This window comes from Engystomops pustulosus, chromosome 8 (genome assembly GCF_040894005.1).
Source record: "Engystomops pustulosus chromosome 8, aEngPut4.maternal, whole genome shotgun sequence".
In the NCBI taxonomy this organism is placed as follows: domain Eukaryota; kingdom Metazoa; phylum Chordata; class Amphibia; order Anura; family Leptodactylidae; genus Engystomops; species Engystomops pustulosus.
The window spans coordinates 99,004,303-99,014,532 of record NC_092418.1 but is presented as its reverse complement, the minus strand read 5'-3'; the positions used below and the strand labels follow the sequence as shown (position 1 = coordinate 99,014,532).

The window sequence follows — 10,230 nt, the reverse complement described above, 5'->3', positions numbered from 1 at the left end:
TGGCCGCGATTCCATCGGGTTTCCCGAATATTTCCGATTTGCGCCGCTTTTTGTTGAATTGCCACAGGTTTTAGCACACGCGATCAGATTGTGGCGCATCGGCGTCCACGCGACAGAAAACGGTTGTCGTGGCCGTCGGACAGCACTTATATGCAGCGGGAAGAAGAAGGTGAACTCAGGCGGACTTCGGCGAAGCAGCGACACCAGCTGGATATCGGGCGCACGACCGTAGTGAATGCCGGCAGACCCGAATCCTCGTCGGAGAACGCGTCGATGGATCGCGACTGGACCTTCTCCATGAAGGCTTTTTCAAGAAAAGTGAAGGTGAAACGTTTCTGCTTCTATGGACTTTGTTTAATTACTGAATACAGGGTAGTCTGTGGTTTAAAACCCAACTTCACAGGTATCCAGAGCATTTCCTATTAAATTCACATAGCGGAAAGAAAATTTTCTTCACAGAACAGAAATTGTCAAACAGTTCCAGTGATTTAGCTAAAACTGTAAAATTTCAGGATATTTTTTTAATAAAGAGGTTTAATAATATCTAAAACAAGCATTTTTAACATAAAAACCTGAATAATCAATTTTCTAACTGTACATTCTCTTCAATAAACAAATTCTGGTAGAGTCAAACAGTGACTTTACATGACCCCCCCCCCCCCACTTGCTATCCAATGTTGGAGTGGAAGGTTTTTCCTACAACGTGCAACAGTCCTGCAACATCTGCTCCATTATTTGTGTTATAACCTTTTGAATGGAAATTGTGAATGTAGATCTCCCCAGTCACTAGATGGTGGTGGATGTATGCCCCGATGAGGACATGACCGAAGCACTCCGGCTATACCGCGACAGTCTGTCCTTGCTGATGATTCCCTTGTTGGCCAGGATAGTCAGGAAACTTTGACGGAATTTGTATCCTATAAAAGCGTAAAGAATGGGGTTAATGCAGCTGTGGGTGAAGCCAATGACTTCAGTGATGTAGAGAGCGGTGTCCAGTTGTTCCCTTCGGGCACATGTTTGGTTGATATGACCTGTCCTCATGAGAGAGTCAACAATGCCAGTGATATTATAAGGTAGGAAACAGATCAAGAAGACAAAAAACACCGCAAGGATGACCTTCATGGCACGGAACTTCTGCCTGTTTTTTGTCTGACAAAGGGTCTTAATGACGGAGCCGTAACAGAAAATCATGACCAGCAAAGGCAAGAAGAAGCCAATTACATTGCGTCCAATCCTGATGCGTATAATCCAGTTCTCTGTATCGTCTCCTAAGTCTTCGTGGCAAAGCCTTACCCTTGAGGGTGTCACGATTATGTTTCTAAACCAAATAGTCGGAATAGAAAGGATAAATGAGATGGTCCAGACGGCAGCGGTGATGAACTTCACCCAATGCTTCTTTTCTGTAAAAAGTTCTGTGGCCCAGACAATTGCCATGTAGCGGTCTACACTTATACAAGCCAACAAGAAGATCCCACTGTGGAAGTTGACTTCTTGCAGTATGGAGACCACTTTGCACATGCCAATGCCGAACAACCAATCGCTGACTCTGTAGGCGGCCCAGAAGGGTAATGTTATGGAGAAAAGGAGGTCGGCAAAAGCCAGATTCAGCAGGTAAATATCCGTGGATGACCTCTTCTGCTTGTTGTAGTAGAGAACGACTATCACGAGGCTGTTACCGACTACATTGAGTAAAAAAACAATGCTGTAAATCACAGAGACAGCGTATTTGTTGGTTGATACTGAATCTCGGCATGGGGAGGCGTCGTCAGATGGACTGTAGGTGTTGGCATCCGTAAAAAGTTCTGAAAAATCATCCAGGTCCACGTTTATGCTCATGGCTGATTCTGATGGAGAAGAGAGTAAAAAATTAATAGACATCAAACCATTAACGAATGTCTTTAATTTCTAAGGATCTTGAAACAGGACCTTTCGGATGAAAAAGATCAAGGGGCAACAAAATGGGCCAAAATTACTACCTAAATATGTGGAGTCCCCAATGGGATAATGGAGCAGCTGGTCAGGAACCAGCCTAAAACTTTCCAAAATCTTTGTCTGGCCACAGCAATGACATGATGTTAACTTCTGCTTTGCAGTCAACAACAGTTTTTGTAGACATAAAGGAGAAGTTTGGGGAAGGAGCTTCTCCCCCTATGCTACAATGCTGTAGGTTATCGTGATGGATCAATGATTGTAGGTCCTGACTAATAATCCCCCTAAACTCAGTCTCCTTGATTGTTAAAAAAAAGGTATGAGTAAAAAAGTGCATCCGTTTTTAAACACTGCACGTGGTTGTCTGTTTTTAATTGCGCAAATTCGGAAAACCGGACAAAAACGCATGCGTTATCTACGATCTGCAACTAAAAACGGCCCAAAAGCGCCATGTGTGACATCTCCCTTCAGAAGTAACCAAAATTATCAGACACCACAATTCCATTTTGTTCCGGGCCAAAACGTGATAGTATTCAGACAAATCCACCATTAAATTGGGTTTTTCTAGATGGGAAGGATGCAATTGCTTGAGTTCTGCCGCCCACTATCCATAAAATTGGAAAAAGTTTTCCATATTTGAGGAGCATGCGGGTCAAAAATCCCTTACGACATTGGTGGTATACTCTGTCAGTGATGTTGTGACCTTCGCTAAACATGGTGGACAAACTATTGGTGGTGCTAAGGAAAGAATTGGGCCCAGTCACTGCTGTTTCCTTTTAGTCAATAGAAACCTATGAGCCTACATAAAGCTGAACATGTGCTGTGGTTTACTAGTGATCATTGGTGGTGGTCTCCATGCTAGGACCACCACAACAAGAAATTAAAGTATCTGGAGCCTTCTGCATTGTGTCCTCCTATAACTCCTCCTGGAAATGTAGGTACAGGCTGGCACTGGTGCTACCATCCCTCCTGTCTATTGTCTCTACAAGGTTACACTTAAGGTGTTGTCACACATGGCGTTTTTTGGGCCGTTTTTAGTTTCGTAAAAAACGCATGCGTTAACAAACGCATCTGCTTTTAAAAAACGCATGCGTTTCTTAAAAACGCATGTGTTTTTGTCCGGTTTTTGGAATTTGCGCAATTAAAAACTGACAAAAACGCATGCACTAACTAATAACGGCCCAAAAACGGCTAAAAACGCCATGTGTGACATCACCCTTACAGGTCTCCAGGAAGCAGATATCTAGGCTCCTGTATTCACCAAGGGACTGGATTAGTTGCCTATATAAACACAACGTAAAAATAATCATCAGTTTCATAAAAAAAAGTCATGTGGTCCTGCTGAAATTGGGGCGCCAACTGACATCCCCACCTATCAGCAACGGCCGGAACTACAACGTATCTAGATATTAGGAGCAGCTAATATAAGATCATTGGTTGATGGCCCATGCTGATAAGTAACTGATGATCTATTCCAAGCAGAGATCATCACTGAACCAATGTGACGTGCAAGCAGTAAGGGTGCTGGCACACGTGGCGTTTCGAATGCGTTTTTGGTCCGTTTTTAAGTCTGTTAAAAACTAAATGCGTTTTTTAACGGACTGCTTAAAATTAAAAATGTAAGGTTAAAATTTTTTTATTTAAATTTAAAAATACAATCAATTTACATAAGATATGCATAAAAGTATCACAGCTCTCACAGCTTCAACGCATTTTGAACAGTTTTATTTCAAGAAATAAATGCGTAATGCGTAATAATTACGACCTGTGATACTTTTATACAAATTTTATGTGAATAAATTGGATTTGGAATTATTGCTTGGACCTGGTTGTAAGGTTATTGCAGCGCTGAGACATTGGCGGGATTTGGTGCTACATCAAGCACTGATAAGCTACAGCCCAGAGGTATTGAGGTAAGCAGATTTGAGGGGGGGGGGGGCGGGGTACTCACACCTCATATTGGGGATTTAGGCCCCTCCTGTGTTCCTGTTTTGTTTCTCTTCTTAGTGTCATGTGTTGTCCCTGGAGACAAATATTGATGTACATGCCAAGAATTTAGCTTCTCCAAGTTGACGATACAACACGATACAATATAACTTTCTTTGCAGAGAAGGAGGGGGTGTCTTCGTATTTTTGTGCTTATTGTACTTTGTATTAAGCTGCTCTACAGCCCCTCCCCTCTGCTCTGGGTGACTACTATAGTATCCACCCAGGGGCCTTCTGAAGCATTTATTTAGAGCAAAGAGGAGGAACTATAGAGTGTAAGGACAGTGCAAGGCAATGCAAGGACAGTAATAATAATCCTGGAATATAAATCCAGTCCTGTTGCTACTAATAACATATCCAAAGGTCTGATTATGCATCTCTTCAGGGACAATACATATCACTGGCTGCAAAGAGCACAGAGCTCAGCAGTGTGAGGGCATGCCTGCAGTGCGCTGCTTGCAAAGAGCACAGAGCTCAGCAGTGTGAGGGCATGCCTGCAGTGCACTGGCTGCAAAGAGCACAGAGCTCAGCAGTGTGAGGGCATGCCTCCAGTGTGCTGCCTGCAAAGAGCACAGAGCTCAGCAGTGTGAGGGCATGCCTCCAGTGCGCTTCTTGCAAAGAGCACAGAGCTCAGCAGTGTGAGGGCAAGCCTGCAGTGCACTGGCTGCAAAGAGCACAGAGCTCAGCAGTGTGAGGGCATGCCTCCAGTGTGCTGCCTGCAAAGAGCACAGAGCTCAGCAGTGTGAGGGCATGCCTCCAGTGCGCTTCTTGCAAAGAGCACAGAGCTCAGCAGTGTGAGGGCAAGCCTGCAGTGCACTGGCTGCAAAGAGCACAGAGCTCAGCAGTGTGAGGGCATGCCTCCAGTGTGCTGGCTGCAAAGAGCATAGAGCTTAGCAGTGTAAGGGCATGCCTCCAATGCGCTGCTTGCAAAGAGCACAGAGCTCAGCAGTGTGAGGGCATGCCTGCAGTGCACTGGCTGCAAAGAGCACAGAGCTCAGCAGTGTGAGGGCATGCCTCCAGTGTGCTGGCTGCAAAGAGCACAGAGCTCAGCAGTGTGAGGGCATGCCTCCAGTGTGCTGGCTGCAAAGAGCACAGAGCTCAGCAGTCAGAGGGCATGCCTCCAGTGTGCTGGCTGCAAAGAGCACAGAGCTCAGCAGTGTGAGGGCATGCCTCCAGTGTGCTGGCTGCAAAGAGCACAGAGCTCAGCAGTCTGAGGGCATGCCTCCAGTGTGCTGGCTGCAAAGAGCACAGAGCTCAGCAGTGTGAGGGCAAGCCTCCAGTGCGCTGCCTGCAAAGAGCACAGAGCTCAGCAATGTGAGGGTTTGCCTCCAGTGCAAGTGGAGAAGCTAAAATCTTGAATTATAAACTCATATTTCACAGTCCAGTTTCTACTAATAAACTTCTCTCCAGGGGCCATACCTATCACTGGCTGAAGAGAGCACAGATCACAGCAGTGTGAGGACATACATTCTGTACAATCTATAAATTCATCAATTACAGTCCTGCAGCTTCTAACAACCTACACAAAGGTCCGATTACACATCTCTCCAGGAACAATACCTAAGACTGTCTGCAGTGTATATGGTCACACCTCCTGACAAGTTCCCTTTTGAACATAAGCCTTTTACACCCTATATATGTTGCTTTTGTAACTGCTACCTGGCATTGAGATCCTTTGCTTAGCTTTATGAATGGTGACATTCTGTGTCTATTTTTTATTACTTCTATTGATAGCAAAAAGCATCATAACCTTACAAATATTATGCACATTATCAGCCAGGAATAAGGTTTTCTGCCTTCATTCAGGCTCTAAGGAGTTAATATGTTTTGAAGGGGAGATGCAAGGACCTGTTACCACACAGATACAGGCATTGCACAAAGCGCACGGATTCCTGACACCTGTGACGAAACACGCTGTTGCAACATATAAGGGGTTAATTTCCTAGGAGGTGTTAGTGTCCAGCTCGCTTTGCGGTTGTTGTTTTTCTTATTTATCGAAACTAAATGTTGACACAAATCATTGCAATTAAATTGAGGGAAATACAGAAAAAAAAATCACTCTCTAAAATGTGATTTATTTGGGTCTACACTACACACATTCTAACAACAGAAATATGTTGTATTTTTTGGACCGGATTGTAAGGTGCACCATCAATAAATGCCTGCTAAAACGTCAGGTTCCTATATAAGGCGCACCTGATTATAAAGCGTACCTGATTATAAGGTGCATCTGATTATAAGGATGAATGACCGGCAGGTGGCAGACCTGTGCACGGTTCAAGTACGGTTCATATATAAGGTGCACTGGAATATAAGGCGCACCTTTGATTTCTTCGAAAATCAAATGTTTTTTGTGCGCCTTATAGTCTGAAAAATAGGGTATGTGTATTCAGCTCCTGTGCAGAAGAATGTGTCACCATGGCTACAGACTTCAGACAGTCAGTGCAGTCTGATCCTGTCAGTCTGGAGGGAGATGGAGGAATATCAGAGGGCTGGATGGGACTACACAGGATTTATTTGTAGTCTGTAACCATGGAGACACATATGTCTGCACACAGAAGTAATTGGATCACCGGTGCCCCATTTATATAAAGATCTGACCCCCTTTTTTACTGACTTCTGGGGGTCCCTTCCATCAGACTCCACAATGTCCATGCCCTATGCCAGTGATGGCGAACCTTTTAGAGACCGAGTGCCCAAACTACAACCAAAATCCACTTATTTACCGTGAAGTGCCAACATGGCATTTAAGCTGTAACTTATGTGTTCTAAGTGTTCTTCCACATCTTTCAATTGTATCGGCCGCCTAATGCCACTAATACAGTTGAAAGAAAGAGGGCAAATAGCTTCTCTCCAGGGTCTCTCTGTACAGGAAGAATGGTGGGTCTAGCAGGATGACCCCCAAAGATAATGCAGTTCTGTCATCACCTTCTCACTTTTCCTGCAGTTCCTAACAGCCGATGAAGTGTAGCTTTAAAATAGCGCTGAGAGCAGCATCTCATAAGTTGCCTGGGACTGCTGAAAGATTTGGTGGATTTGGTCGTGTTTGGTGTACTCTGTCCTGCAGTGATGGCCTGAGTGCCCACAGAAAGGGCTCTAAGTGCCACCTCTGGCACCCGTGCCATAGGTTCGCCACCACTGCCCTATGCTGTGTACAGAGTATAAGTGTCCATAGTGGAAAATGCCCTTTAAGTTCTGGGATTCTGAGCAGTGTCCCCCTGGTCCAGGGCAGTCCTGCTTGAGGTGCTCTGTGCTGCTCATATGAGAACTGTAGCTCCTTGTGCAATATTCTGCCGTCATGGAGCAAGGTCCTCTTCTCTATTACAGACTTTGTTTATGACTCTTAGATCCCAGTTTCTAGAAATCCCCTCTGGTTGTAAGTCATGAGCTGGATGGGGGTCAGGAGGAGGGTAAAGGACCCCCACAACCATCTATAAAATTCTGCAAAGAGATGCCCTATGTCTGAAAGCTCAGATGCAACGGTGCTGGAAAGATGAAGAGGCCGCGGATCATCAAACGCCCAGTGACCGGCTAGTCCCGGGGAGCGAGGGGGACCGGCTCATAGGGATCTCTAAGCCTCTGAGTTACTCCAGCGCTCCACCATCTTGAATGCAAGGTCATCCTATAGAAACTCCCAGTACAAACTAACCTCCTATCCCTATGACTTGTAAAGCGAGGGACTCTGGGAAGCGAGGGACTCTGCGGTGCTTGTTATATGACATAACCGCATTGCAAGTGAAGGGGTTTGTGGGTTATTAATAACTTGCATCACTGAGACCCCTCTATGTGGCCATGTTGAGTCCAAAAGATACTGGAAGTACATTTTCCGTATTTACCAGACTATAATGTGGGAGGTCCTGTACTTACAGCAGCATAGTCCTCTGTAGTCCTCTGTGGTCCTCTATAGTCCTCTATTATCATCGCTTTCCTCTGCGCTGCTGGGAGTCATTGCCTCTTTATAGGACCATGGTCCGGTAATGGAACCATAATTACTATACAGGACTGTATGCTATAGTTACCAGACTTGGTTCTGTTTGTGGGCCTGTACTCACAGCAGCATAGTCATCTATTATCATCTATAGTCATCCATAGTCCTCTCTGGGTCATCTTTAGTCATCTATAACCATGTATAGTTCTCTATAATCTTTATGGTTCTCTACAGTCCTCTATGATCATCTACATCTATGCTGCTAGGAGTCACTGCCTCTTTCCAGGACTTCAGTCCAGTACAGGAACCATGATAACAATATAGGACAGTAATTCCGTGCAGAGATATTATAGATAACAGTTCAGCTGTGAGAACAGATCCTACACAGGGAAACATGGCTGATATCTGCATCACATAGACTGAGCATGGACATCAAAGGTGATAGCACACATGGCGTTTTGAACTTGTTTTTGGCCCATTTTTAAGCGGTCCGTCAAAAACCGCATGTTTTTTGAAAACGCATCAGTTTTTGACATGTTTGACCAATTATCTTAATTCAAACTGATCAAAAACGGATGTGTTTTTTGATGAACTGCTTATAAACGGGCCAAAAATGTGTCGTGTGCCATCACCCTAACGCTCGTCTAATTGGCATGTCCGCTCATAGCTCTGTGCCACCCATGTAGGGTCCCCTGTGTCTTCCAACCATGCCCCTTCCTTACATTACATTACAATATATTTGGGAGAATCCTCCCCTTGAGTAAAGTGCTGTCCTACATCCATGATGGGGACTAACTGTATGTGGTGGGATGTCCCCTTTAAAATCCAGAAACTGAGAAAGTAGCAGCACCTTTGTTGTGGTCTCAAGAAATTATCATATTGTCTGATAAAGCAAAATGTGTATAAAAATATATCACAAAAATCGACCCCCAGGTCTGTCTAACCCCCGTCTATATAATATACATAATATTCATGTACCTGATGCTTCATCAACCTCCGGAGGCTGCTGGTTCAGCACAGGGTTCAGCCAAGAAATGACTAATGAGGAACTGGCTTCATTGTCTTCTTCTTGAGGGGGGAGTGGAAGTCAGAAACTTCCCAAATTGATCAGAGTACCATCTCCAGGAAGATTATCTCCCCTCCTGGGATGGGGAAATCCTCAGAGGGTCCTGGGGGCTTATCACGTCACGTCCAGGAGGAGCCTTGTGTAACTATCACATGTAGGAGTATCATAGGTGCTCGCAGGAGGATGGGGCCATTCACTTGGGTTTCCTGTAAATTGCCCAATGCAGACCTATGGTAAAGCCGTAAATATGTGTCTTCACCCCTGCAGTATCTGCTCCTGGGAAAGCTGGGTGACATCACTATGGCCGGCATTAGCACAATGCAGAATCCTCACAGTGATACATTTCTTGCTACATCAATGGAATTGTTACTTATTTATCAAAACAACCAAAAGTGGCAAAAGTCAGCAACATTCATCGAGATTCTGTCAGCTCGGGACGTGTCCATGTAGGTGAAGTGTCCAGCATCATAATCCGGTCTTTCCAGGGAAAATCTGCCACCTAAATGCATAAAAACCTTTGTTTCTGTCAATATGCAAATGAGCATTTAAGTGCTTAAGGGGTGTGGCCACAAAATTACTGCAATCTCTGTCCTGCATTTTACATCGCAAACATTGGAAGGTATGAGATAAACCCTTAACTACCCTACCTCGCCTCAGGGGGTGCCCAATTCCTACACTACTCTTAGGTGATTCATTCACAACTACAATGTTCCTATTTTTTTAACCCCTTTCACACCAATGGATTTTTTTTAATCCCCACCTTCAAAAACCCATAACTTTTTATTTTTCGATGTAGGGAGCTGCATGAGGGTTTGTTTTTTGCGGAACACATTGGGGCACATTTACTTACCCATCCCGTCATGATCCCCGAGGTGCGTTGTATGAGGATTCGGAGCCCCCGCGATTCAGTAAGATTGTGCGTATAATTTCCTGCATGTGTCGCTTCCCTGCTCAGAGTTCACCTTCTTCTTCCTGGTGAATGTAAGTGCTTGGGCTTTGCAACACAATTTTAAATCCTGCGCTCAGTCCGAATCAGTCCGGTTGCCCAACGGCAACACCCCCCCGATTTGTGTCGCATGAAAGTCAGCGCGATTGCGGCAAAATCTGATCGCGTGCGCCAAAAACCCCAGTTAAAGGCAGCGCAAAACGGAAGAAATTGAAGGAAAAAAGTTTTCTTGTGGACTTTTTTTTGACACTCCTAATTGGTGCAATAATTGTGGGTTATGACATTTTTGATAGGTTTTCTTAGGTTTCAATACATTTCATTCAAAAAGTGATGCTGGTCAAGCGCAATGTATTTAAAATTCTTATACTTTCTCAT

The 10,230-nt window shown here is 44.6% G+C and overlaps 1 protein-coding gene across 1 annotated transcript; it reads right to left on the bottom strand.

Annotated features, from left to right (window-relative positions):
• Positions 1-576: 576 nt before the first annotated feature.
• LOC140074824 (C-X-C chemokine receptor type 2-like) lies at positions 577-9,019 on the bottom strand. Its single transcript, XM_072120031.1, has 2 exons — positions 8,822-9,019; positions 577-1,844 (listed from the first exon to the last, which is right to left on the bottom strand). The coding sequence occupies exon 2, from the start codon at positions 1,834-1,836 to the stop codon at positions 787-789; it is 1,050 nt and encodes a 349-aa protein (XP_071976132.1). The 5' UTR covers positions 1,837-1,844; positions 8,822-9,019; the 3' UTR covers positions 577-786.
• Positions 9,020-10,230: the final 1,211 nt, after the last annotated feature.